Source organism: Ixodes scapularis, unplaced genomic scaffold (genome assembly GCF_016920785.2).
Source record: "Ixodes scapularis isolate PalLabHiFi unplaced genomic scaffold, ASM1692078v2 PGA_scaffold3__209_contigs__length_174095766, whole genome shotgun sequence".
Lineage (NCBI taxonomy): Eukaryota > Metazoa > Arthropoda > Arachnida > Ixodida > Ixodidae > Ixodes > Ixodes scapularis.
This window is the reverse complement of record NW_024609868.1, coordinates 15,162,388-15,187,061: the sequence shown is the minus strand read 5'-3', so window position 1 is coordinate 15,187,061 and position 24,674 is coordinate 15,162,388. Positions and strand designations below refer to the sequence as shown.

At 43.4% G+C, this 24,674-nt stretch overlaps 1 protein-coding gene across 1 annotated transcript; it reads left to right on the top strand.

Annotated features, from left to right (window-relative positions):
- On the top strand, positions 1–24,674 carry LOC115330000 (cytochrome P450 4V2; the record flags this gene model as incomplete). The annotated part of the gene is made up of 11 exons (XM_040505327.2): positions 1–193; positions 829–941; positions 1,236–1,321; positions 6,327–6,517; positions 11,699–11,768; positions 13,024–13,150; positions 14,265–14,456; positions 14,529–14,702; positions 19,580–19,646; positions 20,237–20,416; positions 24,291–24,674. Coding segments are annotated over 11 exons (1,557 nt in total), but the record flags the coding sequence as incomplete, so codon positions are not given.

The following is a 24,674-nucleotide window of genomic DNA, read 5'->3' as shown; positions in this document are numbered from 1 at the left end:
TTTGTGTGCCTCTTCCTTGGTGGGGCCGCCCTTCTCCTTTTGTCTGTGCTTGGAGCCTTCCACGCAGCGCGACGTGCGACATGGAAACACGTCAAGGCTCTGCCCGGTCCCGACGGGAGCATACCGCTGCTCTGGATTGTTCGGCAACACTTCCGCATCGCCAGAGTCAAGCACATGGTCCCGTACAACGTGTGTGAGTGTTCCAGCTACTAATGACCATATGGTTGTACAGCCGTAAAAGCAGAAAAAGTCAACAAACAATCGATTCGACCATTCATTAAAACGGTATTTAATTGCTAGTTATTCGATTTCCGTCTATTTATATTCGCCTCAATTTTATGCAAAGTTTTTTATTTGGTTGAAAAAAAAAAAAAAACACTGAGACTGACCAGTATGTTACCTTCACTGCGAGCACTTAATGGTGTCTTCCAAAGTGTTTGAACATTTAGGTATTTCCTAAAATCTAAATTTTAACGTGATCGAGACATATTCTTTTTGTATAAAAGTTTCGCTCTCGGTCTTCAAAAAATAGCCATTTTTAAATTTATCGGATCAGTTAGAAAATTGCCGGTTTTATTTAAGAACAGAAATTCGAATCACGTAATTCCCAAATAAGAAAATGAACATAATTACCATGTATTACCAATTAGTCCTTTTATTTGGTGGTTCTAAGACCAACCACTCGAAGATCTTTCCCTGCCTTCTACTATATGATCTTTCGAACTCGTCCACAATCGCAGTACACTTTGTTAAAGAGGTATATGGCCAAATATAGAAATTTGATATTTATAAAATTTCTTTTCACCTCATAATTCGTTTTCATTTCAGCTACAATGGAAACGCATTTGGGAATATGTTCACAGTACCAGAAGAAGGGTATTTACCGCTTCTATGTGGGAAACCAACTGCATGTGATGATATTTAAACCAGAACTCATCGAGGTAAGTAAGAAACAAACCACTTTTCTTTTTCTCAAAAGGTAAGCTTCAAATATATTATAAAAAGGAGCATAAAACAATTAAATATAAAGAAAAAAGAAAACACAAGACGGACAACACAGTTTTGTCCGTGTTCTAAGTTTTTGCACCGCGTCAACGCACTCGCCTCAAAGAAGTGCTTAAAATATGGTAGCGTCTTAAGATTCGCATGAAAGCTATTTTACTGTTATCATTGTGTAATTCATTTGTAATTGTTACAAATTACACGCGTGACAGTTCCAAACCTCATTATTTCAGAGTGTTCTGACCAGTCCAAAAACGATGTCGAAATCGTTCAATTACAGCCTCTTGCACTCGTGGTTGGGCACCGGCTTGTTGACAAGGTGAGGCCGCACACGTGAATATTTGAGAAAGCGAATTCAGACCTCTATCTTTTTTTTTTTTTTTTTTTTTGCATTTTGTAGATTGGAGGAAAAAAAAAAAGAAAAGAATAAACACATGCAAACAGACGTGTAAAAAATACTGTAACAGTCATGATATAAGGCATAGAACATGTCGATTTGGGATTCAAAGGCTGTGACGTGTCCAACGTTTCCTGTTGAAGTCAATCTTGAACTTCCTCGTTAAGCAACAAACATGAAGTTGAAATGTTTCAAGTTTACTTCGCATTTAACACCCCGTGGTATTTCCTTCGTGTTATATGCATACACCGATTAATCAATCAATCAATCAATCAATCAATATTTATTTGTGGCCTTTTAGCCAACGGTGCCCCATACAAAAAGCTGCCAAAGGCAGCTTGACGGGGTCTGGGGCCCGTTTGGAAATGGGCAGCAAGACTAACTTTCAAAAAAAAAAAAAAAAAAAACACGCTAAAATATTTTTATACAAAATACCAAAATCAAAATACCAATATTTACCAAAAATACTAAGGTCGCACACAAGCGCACAAACCAGAAAAATATACGCACAGCTTCTGTTCATAATATCTACAAAATATAACACTTTCTAAAAGAGAAATGCGGTTAGCAAGAAGCAATATAGCAACAACAACAAAAGCGTACGCAGCCATTTTTCACATTACACAGAAAAAAAACTTTTTTAACAAGAATAGATATACCACAGAATAAAATTATTTCACATTTATTTATACACAATGTCCGACAGGACTATAAGAAGTACATCAATAAGAATTTTCTTCCCATGTTATATATATTTATTTATTTATTTATTTATTTTCCTCAAAGGCCCCCGTAGAAGGGGGTATTACATGAGGGGTGGGCATTACACAGCAAAGCAGTGAAAATTCCAGAAACCTGTGGACAAAATACAAAAAGAATACAAAAAGAGCACATCTATATCAAGAAAGACAGGGAGAGCACACAAATGCATGCATGAATTTCATCATTATGAAACTATGATTGATCTAGCGCTATAAGAGCTTCTTTGAATTTATACAAGTCCCTAAGCTGTACTATATGTTCAGGAAGATCGTTCCAGTCTTTGGCTGTTATATCAATATATCAATATTGTTGGTAAGTAAATGGTTAAGTAATGAAGGTAGACGATAAGTGATTGACTGATAAGTATAATTAGTACGAGCTCGAGGTATGATCCATCTTTCCGAGAGGCGCGTGTTGATGCGATGAGGATGTTCGGAGAGGTTCGCCATTTCACATAAAAACAAAATATGGTCAGAAGTTGAAAAGCGGAAACTATGCAGCAGTCTATAGTCGTACATTTTTTCAATGGTAATTACTTTATATTGGGCAAATAGGGGCTTTGTATGAGCCATGCAGTGTTCATTGGCATTGTAACGGAGCATTTTCTTTTGAAGTAACGTAAGCTTTTTAATATTTATTTGAGTAGTCTTCCCCCAAATACGATGACAGTAATTGATGTAGGACTGAAATAGTGAATAGTAAATTTGTAGTTTAATATTAACTGGAAAAACAGAGCGACAGTGTGACATGATTCCAACCACTTTGGACAGCTTCTTGACGAGATAATCGACATGGTCATTCCACAAAAGATGCTCAGGAAAAATTATTCCGAGCGTTTTATAACTTTTTACTAACTCAATTGGTGTAGAACCAATTGTAATGTTGTTGTTAATAGCTACAGCTTTGTTCTTCGGTCGAAAAACAATAGCCTTTGTTTTCTGGATGTTGATCTTAAGGCCATTGCTGTTGAACCATATAAAAAACCGGCTAAGGACATTATTTGCGTCGGCTATTAATTTTTCAACATTCGTTTCAGCAAGAAATAGGCTCGTGTCGTCAGCGTATATTATATATTTTATTCGTTTATTGATGTTGACGATGTAATTAATTTATATATTAAATAACATAGGCCCAAGAATACTGCCCTGGGGGACACCACATCGCACTTTAAGAAAAGGTGATGTATGACCATCGATCACAACACATTGGGCACGTTGCTCAAGATAAGAGTAAAAAAGAGATAGGGGTACGCCACGGACACCGTAGCAGTATAGTTTATCTAATATAATTTTGTGGTTGACGAAATCGAATGCCTTACTAAAATCTATGAATATACCTAGGGTAAATAATCGCTTTTCTATATTTTTCAAAATAATTTCCTTTTGTCGAACTAATGCAGATTCTGTAGACTTTCCTTTACGGAAACCAAATTGACAATCCGTTAACAGAGAACGCTTATTAAAGAAAGAGTTTAGGCGTTTTAAAATAATCGTTTCAAGTCCTTTGGAAAATACTGGAAGTATAGAGATAGGTCTGTAGTTCGTTAGGAGATTTCTGTCTCCTTCTTTAAATATAACAGATACTTTAGCTAATTTCATTTTATGGGGAAATGTTCTTGATGACAAGGCAAGGTTAAAAATGTGCACCAAGCAAGGTGCGATGTTATTAAGAACAAATTTCACAGGCCTAACTTGTAAGTCATCTGTATCGCAGCTTCAACTGTTGCTGAGACCCGCAAACGCGTTATATACTTCGTGTTCATCAGTCGGCGTTAGAAAAAGTGTCTCGTGTACTGTGTGTTCAATAAAGTGAAGCATTGACATTATGTGGTGGTGGATTTAAATTTACAAAAGCTGTGTTAAAGTGTTCTGCTAACAACGTTCCCGATATATTTTTGCCATTGATTGAAAGTTCGCCTACATCATTACGCTGTCCACTGCGGCGTAAAACTTCATTTATAGTTTTCCAAACTATTTCTGGGCGTGTTTTAGAATTTTTCTTAAAGAGCTGCGTATAATACTCTTGCTTAGCCTTTCGTAACTCAGATGTCAGGCGGTTCCGAAATTGCTTAAAAATTATCAGTTTATCGGGATTTCTCGTCGATAAAAAGGACCTGTACAAACGATCCCTCTTTTTTAGCTTTCTGAGGTGCAGAGGTGTGATCCAGGGCTTCCGAATATTTTCAGCAACTGTTTTTGTTTCCCAGGGAAAATTCGAGCTATAAATTTTGCTGAAGACGTCAATAAATGCGTTGTACGCCTCGTCTACGCATGTTTTAGAATAAACTGGGTCCCAGTCAGTGTGGGAGATCTCTGTCCTAAACTTTTCCAAATTACGCTCGGATATGTTCTGAAAGACATATATAACTCTATTTGAGCTTTTTACGAAAGTGCTGTAGGAACAGGATATGAATATGGGAATGTGGTCACTAATGTCGCTAGCGATTGTACCAGCGTCATGAACATTTTCACAAACATTTGTAACTAAAAGATCGAGGGTGCTTGAGGAGGAAATATTTATTCTAGTGGGAGACTGGATAACATTCATGAAACCATTTGAGCTTATAATGTTATTCAATTGTGACGAAAGAATCAGAATCATCGGAACTGCACTGGTCGATGCATAAACAGCACTGGAATTGTTGTCGTTCAGTTGATTAGAACGTGTATTGAAAGGTAGGGTCTGTGAAAACACCGCTTTCGATATTGATTCGAGGACCTGGGCGATAGTTACTTCTAAGTTCCATCAGATCTTTTATTTTGCGTGATATGTGCCTCCCAAAGAGGAGGAGGTGTTGCTTTAGCAGAGCTATGGTGTCCATAAGGGGAGGTGTGTCGAACAGAAAATCGATAGCATGCCACTTGTTCATGACACCGGTGGCACCGGTAGCTATAGGGTGCCTACATGTCTGTCTGTTTCAGGGTGAAGGCATCCATTGTTGCCCAGCGCGTGACGCTCTCGCGCACTCGGTGCTTGACTTGGGCGGTAAAATGGCGTCTATGCATTAGCCAAAGCTACGCGGTCGAGCTGAGTGATTTCGGATTGGGCGCACTTCAAAATGCATAAAAAAAAAAAACGATTGGGCGGAAAATTGGCTCAGATGTCACCACTCAAGCAAAAGCGCGCGTGTGTAGCCTGCGCCTGGTGCCATCGGGAGGCGCACAATGGCACCATGCGTAGAAGCGCGTCCTGCATGAGCACGCGTAGTACGAAACGCTTTCGTGCCCCGCGAGCTCGCGCACAATGACGTGAGACGCTTGCACGGCCCTTCGTGCAGAAATGCACCGATAGCTAAAGCTGCTCTATCCTGAGAAAAGTGGCGCAATTTATTGTTTTGGAAATGCTCGAGACACGTGCTGGCGTGCCACATTTGGGAAAAAACATGGTGTCTGAAATCTAGCTCAGTGCTGCGCTGTGCCGTCATGATGTTCCCACAGGCTGCACGTTGCTCGTGCCTCGCGCTACTTTTGAAACATGAAGGGGCTTTACCGGTATTCAGAGCTCTGCCGGTATCATGGCTACAGCGCCACTTTTTCGTCATGAAGCGGCGGCACGTGGGACCGCCCTAGAATGCGGATCGCCCGGTACACCGACTTTAGGTACACCCACCCCTATTAGCGGCGAGATGTTTCGGTGGCGCCCTCATTTGGTTACATTTTGTGACGTCATTACCTAGTGAACAACAACTTCGATGGTGTTTGTAATGGGCATGGTGGAAGCCTGAAATCATTGCGCTCTCAAAGCAACACTGCCAACACCGCCAAAATGGAAGTTCTTACATTCCTCTTATTTCCGTCGATGAGACATCCTTTGCTGACGTCATAGTCAGCATTCGGCCAATTGGGGTGGGCCGACCACAGCGACGCTTTCGATCGCTCACGGTGCCAATAGCTACCATGGCAAAGCTGACTCGGCATGTTGAAATCGTAGTAAAAAAGAACAATTTGAAATTTCCTATCGTTAACAGAGGCTTTCATAGAATTACGAAAGATATTTAAATTTAATGAACCGTAGAGAGACGCAATACATAATCTTACCAAGCAGGATACAAGTTCAAGCTAAGTACGTACTTTTTGACGCGATATAGATTTTATAAAACCTATCATTCGCATTCTTTTCTTTTTAACCATTCTGTTGATATATTTTTTCGCAAACCACAAAACAGCTCTGGGGCCAAGTGGAAAGAGCGAAGACGAATGCTGACTCCGGCCTTTCACTTCCGTATCCTGGAGGATTTCGTCGCTCCTATGAACGAGCATGCCAGAAACATGGGGAAGAAAATCAGCCAATTTTCCGAGACCGACGAGACCGACGTCGTCCCGTTTTTGGCGACATGCACTTTGGCAATTTTACTGGGTATGTCCAGAACCGCCTCTATCGTGATGCAAAATACTTAGGGCGTTTGGTTTTATCCCGAACAGATTTGTTTTAAAAGCAATCCATGAAAGGTACACTAATGTGGTCTCTGCGGGTGAGGTACACGGCCAGGGCCGCATAATATATTGGGCTAATCGGCACGATAAGATAATGATCTAAAACTTGGTAGTCAGCTTCTAAGTATGGTGAGAATAACCATGTGGTTCCAATTAGAAACTCGCTTAGCGTCATCGAAAGTCACCAAAATAGACAATTTTAGATGGACTTAAAGCGTGTAGGAAGCGCAGCAGTGTTACGGAATGGGCACCCCCATTCCATTAGAGTTTTCGATGATTTAATTCCTTTCAATTCCTAGGAATGGGGACACTGGGCCCATTCCCACTCCTGGAATGGCTGAATCGTTCCATTCCATTCCTTTAATTCCTAAACGTAAAAATTGGCACTTGACAGCAACATTGTGTTGCCGGCATAAGCAGCATAAAGCTGGCATTAGCAAAGGCAGAGACAATTGCAAAAAAAAAAAGCTAAATTTCTCAAAAAAAAAAAAAAAACACTGATTTTACTAAGCGGACCGCTGGTGGCACAAAGTGTTTATTTACAATGTACTGCAAACATCGAGAAAGCCCCTTGATATGTCGATGCTTGTTTAAGACATCGGTCTCGCGACCACGTGGCTCTCAACAAACAGCAAAGCTTAAATCCACTCATTTTTTTTCTTTGTTACTCTTTTGCATTTTACTTTTAGGACATACGCGGCCAGGCATGTTTGTTTGATAAGAGCATAAAAATATCCAGTTCGTGCTTGGCGCAGGAATAAGCTATATTACTGTATTCTTCAAATACAGCACCACGGCTATACTTCGTCTCTACCTAGCATGGACTAACCGCGAAGGCTGTGCTAGCGCGAGCGGCCAGCCTTGACTGCCTTGACTAGAGCACTTGCTGCACGAGCGCTCGTGCAGCCGCCGCGGCTTCATTGAAAGCGACTAGCTCGCGCTTTTAGCACGCGCGGCTAACAATAGTCCATGCTAAGGTGAGACGAAGTATAGTACACTGCTGGGGGCGACTCCATGCACAGCGGCAAGAACACATCCTCTGACAAAATGCAACCTCTGCGGCGCAGCACGAGGGACCGTATCGAGGTCACGAAACCTGTTTTAAAACGCATACGTTCACGCTTGCTTTACGAATCTCGATATTTCTTATCATATTCAATTCAATTTTTGGCTGGTTCGCCTGCCCTTTTCCACCCTTCGCATACTCATTCTCGTGTTTTCTTTTCGGATGGCGAATAAAGTTCGATGATATACGCCGACTGCACCGTGTATAGTTTCGTTGCACAACTTTCAGCGTGCAGCTTGTTTATTTTCTTCGCGACTAATGTCAAAAAATGTCTTCCATGATGACATGACTCGATCTGTATTTGTCTTGTCTTCTCGTCCAAATTGTGATGTTCCTTTTCGCGCTGATCCAGTGGCGGGTTCAGGCAGCAGACGGTACCAACCGATTCATTCTTCTACCTCGGTGTCGGTTGTTCGCGTTGTGGCGACGGGTCGGGTCGGCGTTGACAAAGCTCTTCACATCAACATACAATTAATGGGGTAATACCGCACCGTTCGAATTAACATTGAATTGAATTGAATTGAAGTTTATTTGACATATGAAATGTCGGGGAGGGAGAAGCAGAAGGTTGCCGAAGCTACCTGACGAGGCACCATTCCCGTTTTCGGCGCTACAGCAGTCGCAGCAGCAGTGTAGAAGTCATACATAAAAAATGCAAGCAGAAAATATTTCTACAGAGACGGTTTTGACCAGTGTGTCGAACCGAAAAAAAATACGGGTTGGGTTACGGTTCAGGTTCAGGTAAATTTATTTTGTTCCGGTTCAGTTCCGGTTCGATTAATTCGATCCGCGAACCGGTTCGCGAACCGGTTCGGAAATTATAAATGACAAATTGCAACATCAAAATAAATTACAAATAAAACATCTGAAATCAGCACATACGAAACGGGATACATCGTAGTCACGGTAAGGCTCAGGGATTTCTACTAGGAATGGTTTCTTTATCTGCACTCAAAGGTTACCTCACCGACGTTTACGCATTCGGACTTCATCTAATTGGGTCCGACGCAGTAGCTGTAAAATCCGCGACCTCCTTACAAACCCGCTTACAAGTAGAACTCGCTAACTATCCCGCCACCTCGGCGTGTAAGCAATTGAAGGAACAGTGGGGAGAAAATACAGCTTTCTTTATTTGAACTAGCCTTCGGTAACTCAAATTAGACCCTTAAAGAAGTTTTCATTAAACAAGATACGGAATATGAAAAACACTTCACCGAACGCAACGCCAGAAGGACGTAATAGGATAAATATTAAAATAGAAGAGTTCGCTGTCTCACAAATATGTTAGCTTCTAAGTGCCTATACGAAACCGGATGCATTATTATCAAACTCCACAGCCTTTTCTTTTCTCATTCCGATGGAAGCAAGCTTCAAGAACTCGCGCGTTCTAGAAACGTGTTATGAAATGAGCACACAGCAGCATTTAGGATTTACGAGATTGAAGAAAAATGAAATCCCGTGACGCGATTTTTTTTTTTTTTTTTTGCACAGCTTTCCAATTTTTTTTTTTTTCCGTGCAAGCCGCGACCAGCGCAATACTGGTTCCTATGTCAAGATTCATGGATGCAGCGTTTGTCAAGATTCATGGATGCAGCGTTTATATTCCTAAGACTGAGTGGAGAAGAAAAATATGTAAGCGAGGTGTGAGTCAGTTGACGGCACTTAAAAAACAAATGGCATTGATAGCACATTCATTGTCAACAGCGCGTGGCCGAACCGTTTTGACATGGGCCGGTAACCGTTATTTTTTTTCCGGTTCAGTTCCGGTTCATCACGATAACAATATAACGGTTCGGGTTCGGGTTCAGTTCCGGAAAAAATACCGGTTCGGTTCCGGTTTTCGGTTTGGTTCGGTTCCGGTTCGACACCCTGGTTTTGACATAAATTAAACACAAACAAAACACAAATTACACGCAAAGTGAACACAAACCGAACACAAACTGAGATGATTTGCCTTAAATCAATTCCTAAATGAATGCATAAAATAGTAATCATCTGAATCTGGAGAGCATGAAGCAGCGGCCCAATATTTAAGCCGAGAGCGTATAAATGTATTCTTTTATTTCCTTTTAAAAGCTCCGCAAAGAAGAACAGCAATTTATAAAATCTAATACTTCTGAAAATTTGTTTAAATATTCCGGAATCAAAAAGCTCGATTTCTGTGACCCGTAATTGGTGCGAATTCTCTCCTGAAGTAATAACTCATGCCGTAAATTATATTTCGTAATTTTTTTTGGATATATGTCCAGAGACGAAGACTCGCTGTTTTTTTATCTCTTTATAAATTGATAAGGCTAATTTGAAGTTATATTGTTGCTGAATTGTAAAAATCGTGTGTTTGGAGAAAGAAAGAGCGGTGTGAGCGCAAAAATCTAAATTGCATATGCATCGAATCGCTTTCTTTTGTAGGACAAGTAACCTGTTTTTCCCGTCTTTCCTCAACACCACCGTCCAACTGACTTCTCACCGCCTCAAACAGGGTCCGGGACAAGGAGCAACAATGCAGACCGGACAGCCGAGACGCGCGGAAGCCAAAACCTCAGTAGCAGCTAGCACCCAGCTCTCCTTCTCAGTTGCCCTCACAGCAACGGTCGCGCCTCGTCTGGCGCAGGACTGTCTTTCTGCAGGTCTAGTCAGTTCGGTCACACCAAGAGCGGTGTCGATAGTCTACTTCACTTTACGATGGACCTCAACAGACAGCACGAGAGCCATCTAAACCAATCCAGTGCCTTCTGAGTGTCGCGTGACCCTGCAGTCCCGCTCACGGTGCTGGATTGCCTAGGGTGACTCGTAGCGTCCGCAGCGGTCCATCGCAAGGTGAAACGAAGTATAAAGAGACTAAAGTCAAAGGAAATGAGCGGGAATCCGCTAGCTTGCTTGTAACCTCGACCCACTAAAACATATAACACAGAAAACAAGCATAGGAACAAAGACTAAGTAAAAAGCGGACTTACACTACAAATGCAGTATGAAAAAACAAGCCTCGGAGCAAAGCGCAAGAAGAGAAGAGGGAAGTGAATCTCGCTTTGGTTTTAATGCCGAAGCAAACCCACATTTCGCACTTCAAAGGAGTGCGCACGAATGAACGTGGAAGGCAGCAGGGTTGGCTGCCTGCTGAACAACGCTTCTCGAACTATAAGAAAGCAATACCTGATCATCTTTCGGCGGCGCCCGAGTCAACGAGTTATCAGAGCTCTGCGAGTTATGACAGTCGCTTCCGCTCCCAGATCTGTCTGTGCGCGCGCGTGCATTTTACATACCCCCGCAACAACAAAAAAAAAAAACATGACAAGAAGGACGATGAGGAGTTGTGCATGCCGGTTTCTTTCTTTGCCGCTCCCTTTTCTTTTGTTTGGTGCTTGGTTTCTTGTTTCGCTCTCGTGTAATGCCATCGAAGCCCGACGCCTGCGCGTCCGTGAAAGGCGCCACGTTACCCACCTTCCCCCCTTTGCCTTGACGCTTGCTTTTTGTATTGCATTTTTTTTTTTTTGCGTATAAGCTTTTTAGGGCTCCACGCGGGCTGGCAGTTTCCCGCTCATTTTATTTCTGAGCAACAGACTTGCTGACTGGCTCGATTTAGCTGACCGTAAACACTAAAAAAAAAAAAAAAAAGTCGTGCTTATTTGGTCCATTCCATTCCCATTCCATTCCGGGCAAAAGGCACCTAATTCCATTCCCATTCCATTCCCCTCAACGTTGCAGCCATTCCATTCCCATTCCATTCCGGGGTCGTGAAAATGCGGAATGATTCCGGAATCATTCCAACTCCGGAGTGGCAACTCCTCAACACTGAAGCGCAGTGGTAGCACTCGTGCTACAGGCGCAAGGCTAGCGGTGCCAAAACGTGGATGAAAATATTAGCATCCATGTTAGTGGCTTTCGATGACGCTCAGCAAGTTTCTAATGAGAACCACATGAGTGCTTTACCTAATTAAAAAAGTTATTGAACAAAAATCATATAAATCTGTTCGAATTAAAATCATTCACTTGGGTGCTATACCGCGTACGTAATCATTTTCATACTTTCTGCGTTTTCAGAGACCATTATGGGTGTGACGACGGGCAAATATAGGGAAGACATTGGATCGTACATCGACGCAATTAAGTAGTAAGTGAAGGTATTGCTGCGTAGTGTCAGACACTGTATCCAGCGTAGTCAATCGATTAATGGGTTAAAAGCAGAAAACGTAATGGATTAAACCTAAATTAAACAAAGATTATGTAATACGCGCTTTACAAATATGAAATCGGGAATCTTTTTGGGCACCGGTGAAATCATACCGGCAGTACACGCAATCGGACTTTTTTTTCTCATAATTTTGTTTATTTGTGGGGTAGTTAGAACCGAACTTTGTTGTTTAATATATCGTAAATTATATTTGCATTTTTTTTTTCGCTTTTTTTTTTGTACAAGCAGGCTAATTTTTTAACGTATAAAACCCTCGCCGTGTATTCTGTCCGTGTTCGCCACGTATAGCGAACACGGCCTATTGAGCCCAAACAACGGCGGATGCAACCGGAGACACCGCTAGGGGGCAGCCGAGCGGCGAGCCACGGAGAAGCGCTGGGCGCCAGAAAGCCATAGACGGGGCGCGGTCGCAGATCAGAAAAGGCGCTTTTCGTAACACCAACCGATTGTAACCTAAACAAATAAACTCCAGCGCGTTTTTTTTTTTTTTACTTTTTAGGAGTTGTAACGTTTTTAATGCGCGCCCAAAACACTTTCATCTAGCACTTGGCAACAACAACAAAGAGGCAGATCGTCACGTGACGCGGTCGCCGAAAGTGAAAAGGTAGAGCGGCAGACAAGAGCCATATAACGGGTGCCCCGCTGCGGCGAGACGCCGAAGAAACAGACTTGTCCCGAGCGATGGAATGTCTACTCGTGCTTCTCGCGTTCATCGGGCTACCGCTTGTTTTCTCGTCGGGTTTGAAAACCATGTTTCGGGTCCTCGCGGCTGCAAAAGCTGTGCGCTGAATACCCGACTCCCCGAGAAATGTTCTGTGCTACCAGATCGTCGTGTTCCAAATCTGCGACCGGGCATTCCACTCCATGGTTCCGTCATCGAACTGCCATGACTTTGTGAGTATAGAGGAGGCTATGGCAACACAGAGTCCTTCAAAATTCAAATAAATAAGAAGTAAAAAAAAAAACAGCTTCCTTGTACTGAGTCGATTAGCTGCGCTTGGGTGTTCGACAACCAGACAAGACAAACAGACAGCCGCCAAATGAATTTACGAAGAGCTCGCGCTCAATACAGAAGTTGGTCCACAGTTGCCCCATTACCGATTGGTTATTTTTCACGTTAAACGCCTGTGCGGTTATTCTGACCGTAGCTTTTTCTCTCTCTCTCTCTTTTTAGTTTAACTGAGCAGCTTGTGGCGAGGTCTCAGACGCCATGGCTGCAACTGGACTCGATATATTTGAGAACTGATGCAGGACGGGAGTACAAGCGCAGGGTCTCGGTCGTTCACAATTTCACCAAGAAGGTAAGAGTAAAGTTCTTGTTGTGGTGGGGAGAGGCGTCAGTTGTCGAAGATCCTCTCTCCGATCGTGGCGACTTCGATGGCGAGGCAGTGGCACCGACGATGACTTGATGATTTAACTATATAGGGGGGTTTAAGTCACCAGGCTCGATCTACGGGGTTGATTCAAGGAGACGGCAGGCTCTTTAAATCAACCGGAAAATTCGGTTTCTTAACCTATCGCGGTACGACTTTGTGCAACGTTGCCCACAGATGGTGCATTTTTTTTTTTTTTTTTGTAAAATTTGCAAAGAGCGAACTTACCCGAGGAAAAAGTAAAGAAAGAAAAAGGCTTAGCTCCTATGGAAAGGCAGCGACGCCACCGGTCTGCAAACAGCACGGCGCCGTTTCGCACGGGAGACAAGAGATGGCGCAAGCGGTCTCGACGTCAACTGCTGCCAACGAACGAGCAAACGACGCCGAGAGCCGCCGTATTTAGCAGACAAGGAACTGCAGTTCCTTGTTTTTACCGCGCCTGTTTTTGTTTCTGCGACTGTCGCCGCCCGCGGAACGCGCTCCGCTTTAGAGTCGAAAAGATTGTCTGCTAAAGACGCTGGCTCTCGGCGCCGTATGCTCGTTCGTTGGCGGCGTTCCTTGCGCCATCTCTTGTGTCCCGTGCGAAACGGCGCCGTGTTGTTTGAAGACCGGTGGCGTCGCTGCGTTTCCATAGGAGCTAAGTCTTTTTCTTTCTTTACTTCTTCCTCGGGTAAGTTCGCTCTCTGCAAATTTTAGAAAAAAAAAATGCACCATCTGTGGGCAACGCTGCACAAAGTCGGAGCGCGATATAGGTTAAGAAACCGAATTTTCCGGTCGATTTAAAGAGCCTGCCGTCTCCTTGAATCACCCGTTAAAATGGACCGTAAAAATCGACTCCTGCATGTAGCCACCTAACTTTTCGTCAAAGGTGTATTTCACAAGTCGGTTTTTTCTTGTAAAATTACAAAGCGTAGCTCTGTTTTTGTAAAAAAATAAGGCCAAGAAACTTGCCAGTGTCTACGGCGGGCGGTGATCCAGACGACGAAGTCCAGTAGCATTTAGTACAAGGAATAATACTCACGTGTCCCTTGCACGCTCATAGGTGATTGGAGATAGAAGGGAAGAGCTGGTCAGAGAAAGAAGAACGGTACACGCAGTCTCTACGAACGACGACGAATTTCGTGAAAAAAGGCGACTGACATTTATCGACATCTTGCTCCACCACAGCTTGGATTTCGACGCACTTCTTAAGGACGAAGACATCCGCGAAGAAGTGGACACGTTCATGTTTGAGGTGCGTTTCGAGTGTTTTGGTGTTGATCCGTGACGGGACAAGCAAAATCGCGTGCATCTTTCGAGCCCACAGGGTCACGATACCACGACAATGGCGGTAGCCTGGTGCCTTTACCTGATCGGCCTGCATCGCCAAGTGCAAATTAAAGTTCAAGAGGAGCTCGATGACGTTCTCGGAGGAGAACCGGACAGGAACATAACGCCGGAGGACATGAAGAAACTCAAGTATATGGATTGCGTCATCAAGGTAAGACAGAACACTAAACCCCCCTCCCCCCCCCCCTCAAAAAAACAAAAAAAAAACAAACAAACATTTTTTTAAAGTAGGAAACGCATGTCCCAAAAACGGGCTAAAAAAAGGCAATATTTACATCTTGGGACTCTTCTTTTGAGCGAGGAGCGATTCCAAAAACATGTTTTTATTTCGACACGTCGACGTCTCCGAATAGAAGCATGTTTGGGAGTCAATCCCAACTTAAAATGAGACTCTCGACTTAAATATTGCGCTTTTTTTTTTTCGAGAATATTTTTTTTACACATATACTTGTTTTATTTAGGCACTTGACCCTTTTTGGAGATTTCAGCGTTCCTTTAAGTCACAAATTTGGTTAGTTTGTTTCCTAAGAGACGAGGTAAGGAAAGCAGTAATAACAATTGAAAAAAAAACCTGCTCACCGCGTGATTCTGTACTTGAGGATTGAAACAAGCCGGAATAATGATTGTGCAATAAAACGTAGTTCGAATGCTATTTTACGGCTTTTTGCTGGAATGACTAACCTGGGAGAAACAAAAATGGCGATCGTAGGATTGGAAGCTGAAAATGTTTTGGAACATCGCAGAAAAAAATTGTGGTTGTGTGGATATTTATACAGCGTGTAGTTGGTCAGCCATTTCAAAGTTGCGACGAGTCACACGCTGTAGATGAGAAGTTTAGCCAGTACAGTACAACCGCTAGCCTTAAGTCTTTAACGTGCACCACGCAGTAGTGATGCACGACCGCACGCCATTACGATGCTCATCCGGATCGAAACGGGCAGGGGGATTGAAGAAAGGATGCCTAAGTTTTGCAGCGCGAGCTTTCGCTCCACGTGCTCCGAGCTGGTGTGCGCTAGCCCACTCGGCCACCGATCCCCAAAATCGCAGGTCTGTCTTCAGTCCAGCCAAAAAACCAAAAAAAAAACTTCGCTTTCTTTCATTAACATAAAAACGTCACGCAAAAAAAAAAGTCGCAAAAAAATTTACGACGTAAAAAATATTTCATTTAATTGTTTGATACAAAGATCCCGTTTAATTGTTTGATACAATAGTCTAAAAATGCAATTCACCTGATTGTCAAAGCCTTTTATACTGGGTAAAGGGCTCTTCTTATTATGTACAGGGTGATTTTTTTTTTTTTTCAGATTTACAGATTTGTTTAAACGGCCAGGGGGACATTATGTGGGTGGATAATGTTTGCGATAAGTCATCAAAATAATTACAATTCGTTAATTAACTTTTGATGAGTGAAAATAGACATATAATTCCAGTTAGAAACTTAAAAAGCGTCATCAAAAACCACTAAATCAACTCTTTTTAGAACGACTTGAAGCTCGTGGTAAACTCGGGGGCGCACCAAAGTTACCACTAGTGAAGCAGGCACAAAAACGCGGATGGTTAGATTATCATCGCGTTCCGCCACTGCCAGCTTTAAAGTAAGAAATAAAAAATGAAAGCCGCTTACAACTCCCTGTAACGCCGAATTAGAGCGCAGCTCTTGAGGAGAAGGAGGGAAGGGCACTGGGGGGGGGTTAAAGTAACCAGGGGGGGGATCACGTGACCTTGGGGGTCACGTGACTTCCAATGCCGATGATGTCATCACTGACGTCATTGATGACGTCATCAGTGACGATGACGATGCGGGTACCGATGACGTCATTAGTGACGTCACTGATGACTTCACCAGTGATGATGACGATGACGATGCGAATGTGTGTGACGTCATCAGTGACGTCGCTGATGACGTCATCAGTGATGATGACGATGACGATGCGGATGCCGGTGACGACATCAGTGACGTCACTGATGGCGTCATCAGTGATGATGACGATGACAATGCGGATGTCGGTAACGTCATCAGTGATGATGACGATGACGATGCGGATGCCGGTGACGTCATCAGTGATGATGACGATGACGATGCGGATGCCGGTGACGTCATCAGTGATGATGACGATGACGATGTGGATGCCGGTGACGTCATCAGTGATGATGACGATGACGATGTGGATGCCGGTGACGTCATCAGTGATGATGACGATGACGATGTGGATGCCGGTGACGTCATCAGTGACGATGACGATGCGGATGCCGGTGACGTCATCAGTGATGATGACGATGACGATGCGGATGCCGGTGACGTCATCAGTGGTGATGACGATGACGATGTGGATGCCGGTGACGTCATCAGTGATGATGACGATGCGGATGCCGGTGACGTCATCAGTGATGATGACGGTGACGATGTGGATGCCGGTGACGTCATCAGTGATGATGACGATGACGATGTGGATGCGGGTGACGTCATCAGTGATTATGACGATGACGATGTGGATGCCGGTGACGTCATCAGTGACGATGACGTCATCGGGGGGTCACGCGACATCGGCGGGGGTTACGTGACCTCGAGGAGGGGGTCACGTGACCTCGAGGAGGGGGTCACGTGACCTCAGTGGAGTCACGTGACTTCGGGGGGTCACGTGACCTCGAGGGGTCACGTGACCCCCACGAGGTCACGTGACCCCGGTGGGGGCCTCGCGAGGTGCATTACGGGACATTTCCCATGATGCACCGCGCGGTTACGCCGACGGCGACGCCGACGGCGACGGCGACGGCGACGGCGACGCCGCTCAAGCCGGAAGCGGGCCCCTAAGAGCTGCGCTCTAAAACATAAAAGATTACGGGAAAAATTATATATATATATTATATGGGTGTCGAACCGGAACTGAACCGAACCGAAAACCGGAACCGAACCGGTATTTTTTCCGGAACTGAACCCGAACCCGAACCGTTATATTGTTATCGCGATGAACCCGAACCGGAACTGAACCGGAAAAAAAATAACGGTTACCGGCTCATGTCAAAACGGTTCGGCCACGCGCTGTTGACAATGAATGTGCTATGAATGCCATTTGTTTTTTAAGTGCCGTCAACTAACACACACCTCGCTTACATATTTTTCTTCTCCACTCAGTCTTAGGAATATAAACGCTGCATCCATGAATCTTGACATAGGAACCAGTATTGCGCTGGTCGCGGCTTGCACGGAAGAAAGAGAATTGGAAAGCTGTGCAAAAAAAAAAAAAAAAGAAATCGCGTCACGGGATTTTATTTTCTTACAATCTCGTAAATCCTAAAGGCTGCTGTGTGCTCATTTCATAACACGTTTCTAGAACGCGCGAGTTCTTGAAGCTTGCTTCCATCGGAATGAGAAAAGAAAAGGCTGTGGAGTTTGATAATAATGCATCCGGTTTCGTATAGGCACTTAGAAGCTAACATATTTGTGAGACAGCGAACTCTTCTATTTTAATATTTATCCTATTACGTCCTTCTGGCGTCGCGTTCGGTGAAGTGTTTTTTCATATTTCGTATCTTGTTTAATGAAAACTTCTTTAAGGGTCTAATTTGAGTTACCGAAGGCTAGTTCAAAAAAGAAAGCTGTATTTTCTCCCCACTGTTCCTTCAATTGCTTACACGCCGAGATGGCGGGATAGTTAGCGAGTTCTACTTGTTAGTGGGTTTGTAAGGCGGTCGCGGATTTTACAGCTACTGCGTCGGACCCAATTAGATGAAGTCCGAATTCGTAAACGTTGGTGAGGTAACCCTTGAGTGCACATAAAGAAACCATTCCTGGTAGAAATCCCTGAGTCTTACATTGCGATGTACCCCGTTTCGTATGTGCTGATTTCAGATGTTTTATTTGTAATTTATTTTGATGTTGCAATTTGTCATTTATAATTTCCGAACCGGTTCGCGAACCGGTTCAGCGCCCCGAACCGGTTCGCGAACCGGTTCGCGGATCGAATTAATCGAACCGGAACTGAACCGGAACAAAATAAATTTAACTGAACCTGAACCGTAACCGAACCCGTATTTTTTTCGGTTCGACACACTGATATATATATATATATATATATATATATATATATATATATATATATATATATATATATATATATATATATATATATATTTATATTCTTATCTTACTTTTGTCAAAAATGTAAGATTTCCCCGAATTCTCAGCCAGTAATGTCTCACAGTATTTGCGCATTATATTTTCGGTATGGAGCTCAACCCAAAGACAGGCATTATTGTCACAGGTAATAATAATAAAAAAAAATAGCCTTTTCACTTTGGTGAAAAAGACAACCAGCGAAGCTGTACTATCGGGGAAAAATGAAATGCGAACAGAGGAGCGCGTGGCTCGTGGTACAGGCTGCGCCGCCTGGAAGTGAGCCTAGGGGCGAGGGTGCGTGCATGGCCTACTTCGACGTGTTCACACCCCTCGATTGGCCCTCCCCCAGCTTCGGCAGTGCGCCTCTGAGTGCGCTGAAAGCTGTCACTGCTATCTCTGCCTGCTCGGCGAGTGCAGCGAGCTTCTTTGCACCGCACGCGGTGAGCCAGCAAAGATAGCGGTGAAAGCTTTCAGCGCACTAAGAGGCGCACTGCTGAAGCTTGAAGAGAGCAGAGAGAAGGGCATGAACACATCGAAGTAGGCCACGCACCCTCGCTCCTATGCTCACTTCCAGGCGGCGCAGCCTGTACCGCGAGCCACGCGCTCCTCTGTTCGCATTTCATTTTTCCCCGATAGTACATATGGTGGGTATCAAGTAACGGCCGGCCGCGAGTCGGCAAGCCAGAGTGGAAAGGCTCGAAAGGTTGCCGCCATCTGTGATCGACGGCGGCAACCAGACAACCGGCAATCCGGTCATGTGGTTGTCGTTCATAGATGCCGCTCATAGATGGTTTTAGCTGTCCAGAGTTCAGTGTCATCAGGTCATTTGAAGACGGACACGATCTTGGGGAAACTAGCCCTTAACAGCTCCGCTGTAAAAAAGGTTCTCTTATGTTTATAACGACACGCAGGAGTCTCAACGCCTGTGCCCCGCAGTACCGCTCATCGGACGTACCGCCACAGAGGAGCTCAAGCTGGGCAAGTAACACTCTCAACAGTGAATATCGACGTACATCAAAGAGTCACTGATTTCTCATGAAACGCAGGGTGCGCTCTATTATGTTGACGCTTCGTGTCTTCGGCGTTCTGAAGGCGCCATACTAAAACTCATTAGTAAGGTGCTGGGGACTCGCAGCGTACAGTCTGCGTTTGTTAAGCTGTCAGTCGTATTCTGAGCTCCGTCATTTGCTGGGATCCTCCTGTTGAACATGATGGTAAACCTGAGACTGGGCTAGGAAAACGTAAAACGCAAAGGAAGACAGAAAAAAAAGAACAGGCAACGTCTCAAGCACAGCTACAAATTTTATTTTGTACAATCACCACAAACAACAATGCTTCACAAAAGAAAGTTGAATTTAAATACAGACACACAAACACACACGCAAAAAAGGAGCATTTAACAAGAACTGGGTTAACTTGTTTCACACCAGCTCGTCTGCACTTTGACCATTTTTCTTGGCCGTAATTGGCTGTATCCGTGTTCTGCGGGAGAGTGAACTCACAGGTGTTATCTTTAGAGAGCGTGCTTTGCGTAGGTAACACCGATGTTCCTGTTCTTCTTGTCTTAGGAGGCCATACGATTCCAGAGGGAACCAATATTGGACTGGTTTTATACATGCTGCATCGTGATCCCGACGTCTTCCCAAGGCCAGAAGAGTTCGATCCTGATCGGTTCCTTCCCGAAAACTCCGCGTCACGTGACCCTTTTGCGTTCATACCGTTCTCGGCCGGATCCAGAAATTGCATCGGTACGAACAATGGTGTATATCCTTAATACGTCTATGTCTTCATGTCTGGAGGAGTGGTGCAACGATTCTTTTACATGCAGTAAATACCACTTAGAATTAATATTTGACGTCCGTAACCTACGCGTAGAGGCCTGCGCGAATAATGCTTTGTTAGTCCGCAGCCGAACCGCTTTAGCGATGTTTCTAAATTATTGAGATCGCATCCACATACTTTGAATCCGCATCCAAACCGTATCCGCGAAATTCGAAACCGCATCCGCGAAATTCGAAACCCATGTTGCACGAGAGCGTTCTGAGGACGTTACGGGAACGTTCAAAAGAACATAGGCAACATTCTCGGAATGTTGCAAAATTACGTAAGAAAATACTATCAACGTTGTCAGAATGTGGCTCAGGTACTTATCGCTACATTCGGAGGATATTTGCTAAGGGACATTCTTAGAACGTTTTGAGAACGACAGAACATTCCCGGGGCGTTCAATCAACATTCAAATACCCTAACAAGGTTCTAAGAATGTTCTCAGAACATCCAAAAAACTTCTGCAACTTTCTTGAAATGTTACAAATTTATGCGGGGACATCCTTTAATTCATCCTCCACGGAGCGTGGCGTGGGTACATCGCTACATTCAGTGAACATTATCTGAGGACTATTTATAAAGATTCTACAATTACGGCTTGCTTAGGCTACAACCCCAATGAGCCGCACTACATATATGGATCTGATGAAGCTCCTCTCAAAACAATGTTTATTAATCGAAACAGATTTTTAGAAGGCGCAAGCCCAAGCTAGCCACTTTCCCAGCGCACCAGCCTGAGCACGTCCTAAAAACAGCTTAACACACCTGTCACTTGTCAACTTCTTTCATTCAAAAAGTGATGCATGCATAACCGATTACTCACTCCGAGCCTAAGAACGAATACACATTGCATCCCACATTCAACTAAGAAATACCTTTTTTCAAAGTTTCAAAACCCCAGATACTAAGAATCTGGTCCATTTAAAACTGCCCCTCTACATACGCATTGAGTGCCAAGTTCATTATCATGTTTTGAAAACCATTGCTTATCTCCTACACCTCATATCACATTCCCCCGGTATACCCGTAAAGATAAAACTGATCTCTTGTGCTAAGTTTTCAGAAACTCCACTTAATTGGCATAGTTTTGGCACAAAGTGGCATATAGTGGATGGTGTTTCGAATCACAGGTTGCGTGAGAGCTCTGTAAAGTTGGCGTCACATGCGAACATTCTAGGAATGTTCGCAAGCGAACGTTCCCAGAATGTTCCGCATACGAATGTTCGAAAGGGAACGTTCTGAGAACATTGTGCATACAAATGTTCGCCAACGAACGTTCGTACATTGTCGAGCAGCCTACTTTCCAGGGAATGTTCACATACGAACGTTCCTAGAACGTTCCGAATGGTGTTTTAACGTTCCTTTAACATTCAGAACATCCAGGGAATGTTTGCACAACATTGGGTGCTATTTGGGATCCGACCCGCAATCCGAGCATTCATTTTAAATAATAAAATCAAACAAAACCTTTAAAAAAAATTGAGGGTATTTAAAATTTTATAAGCTGTGCTTATTTTTGTACGAAAACGTTTTTGAGTCAGAATACGGGTGGAAGTCATTTAGTCGCGTTCTGTTTTATGGTGTTTATATTCGCAACTTTGACGACCTACATGGGGAGCGCTGGCACCTATCAAAATCGCTGTCATTTGGATGATCGTCGTAGAACGGCGGTACGAGGTGGGGTCTGCGGCGCGTAAAAATGATCGCAGTTTCAAGATCGTCCTGGGAGTCTGCGACACTCTGTTTAGCAAATGCGCCCAAAAGGAAGTCAATTTTAATATTTCCTTCTTTCTGCTACGTAACACCCACTCCAAGCAGACGCATATTTTTTAACCGTGATAATTACCCAGAGAAAACGGACTAATAACAATTTGTTTTTTTTCTACTTCAAAGCGACACAATAAAAAAAGTGGGAGAGGACAGGCAGTCACTCACCGCAGCGAGGAATTTTATCCGGAGCTTTACGTGGTAAGACGCGAATACACCAAGGAGGAAAGGAAGCTTCTACTTTCTCGTGGCTTCTACGTCTTAATCGCCCAAAGACGTCTTCCCCTCTTTCCTCTGCCAAACAAGAACACGCTTTCCCGAGTCGATTGTTGCCCCTGCATTCTTCACTTCTTCTAGGGACAACATTTTTGGCCAGACAGAACACACTAATGCGATCTTTGGTGAGAGTCGGGTCTTTCCTGGTCTAAAGTGCAGTTTCCTCCCCGTTTGGCACCTTTTTCCTAAGAGTAATTTGGTCCAGCGAAGCATTCGGTGATGCACCTTCATAGTTTCACTCACTTGTTTACTCTACAATCTGCGGTCGCTCACGTTTATTAACCGCGTCCGAAAAAAGAAAAGTAAAAGAAAAATTGCATTTTGATTTGCGGATTTCCGGATCCGATCCGCAGTCGCAGCTCCTCACATCCGCATCCAATCCGCGATCCGCCAAGTCTGATTCATTTATATCCGTATCCGCCAGTTTACTGCGGACGTCCACGGATGATCCGCGGGCAATCCGCAGATATTCGGGGCCCAAACTACGCGTTACTTTTTCTCTCTACGCAGTAACAGTCGCAGAAGAAAAAAAAATATATATACACATTGGTGATTTCAGATAAGATCGACCAAAGGATGGCTGGTCGACATTTTTAAATCAACTGATGCTTTTATATGCCATTGTCTAGTGTCTGGTATAAACGAATCCACACTTAGTTTTGACCAAAAAAACAAAACAGATTGAGGACAGGAAAAGTCCTAAGGCAGGAAGAGGTGGACAGTTGCATTAACGCGCACGGATGGCACACTTTCAAACGGGCACGTTTGAAAGTGAATAACTAAAACGATAAAATTAAGAGAAATTCAATACTTTTTAGAAGAAAAAAAAACTCGGGGTACAGCTTGCTTCTAAAATATATAGTAATAATATCTATTTAATGCATATTCATTTTTATAACAATGGCTGACATGCCTTCTCGAACGACAAATGGCAATATTTGGAGGCCTGTATCTCATGAAATATTTTAATCATCATCATATACTTTTCAGATAGTATTCTACTTATATATGTCTATAATTTAAAGTATACATTATACATCTGAGTGATACGATAGTCGCGATATATTTAGGCAAACATGGAGAAAAATCAAACAATTCAAAAGTTCCGATGCAAAGTTAAAAAAAAAAAACACCTTCGATTTTTTTAAATTTCGGTATCCTGTCATCTCTATTTCGGCATTAATTTTTGTTAAAAATCTGCTGCATTATTTGATTGAGAAAGAAGACATAACTCCCCAAAGTGGTTCTTTTTCAAAGCCTACACTTAGCAGTGCCCTATACGAGAAGTGACTCTGTGTTCGAGTTTCATGAAACTGGAACACAACTGAGGTAATCTACTAACGTTGGATATAGCTGACGGTTTTGTTGACCTCGGATAGATGGCGCAACTAAAACTCTGTATAATAAAAGTTTTGTCGATGATACCAGGTTGTGGACGCATTTATATTTATGTTGGAACAACAAGATTTATAGAAAATTTTCCTTTTATCGAGCAGGTATTTGCACAACTTTCTAAATTTTTACAAGTCCCCTTTTGACGTCACGCCCCGTGGTTCTCACGGCCGCCGCTCGCGGCTGCAGGTCGGGAAATATAATTTTTTGCCTCGCAATTTTGCTGCGGAATCGCAACATTTCCAAGCAAGGGGATGTGTTTTCTGTCCTTTGTGACAAGAAAAAGAATTTCAAAAGTAGGAGATGCAAATTATCGTTAAAATCATTACACTGCTCCTTTAAGCGTTTGTTGCCTCGCAGGTCAGAAGTTTGCTTGGATGGAGATTAAGATAATCTTAAGCCACGTCCTGCGGTCCTTCAGCTTGCAGTCGGTGGATCCTCGAGACAAGCTCCTAATGACTGTGGACGCCGTCCTCAGAACAGCAAATGGACTCAAGATCAAATGCATCCCACGAGTGTCATGAGCGCTTGTAGAACTTCAGAGCCTTTTTTTTTTTGTTATTTAGAAAATACGCTGAAGCTCATTTTTCTACTGTATGTTTATAAAATGTGGAAGCAACATTAACTCTACTAACGTCTGTCATAAATCTTATATTGTCGCGTACATGGCCCGGAGGAAACATTTCTCCGTTCTCTTAAAAGATTTGTGTTTACTCTCACCCTGAGTTTGATAAGGAGGCCAAC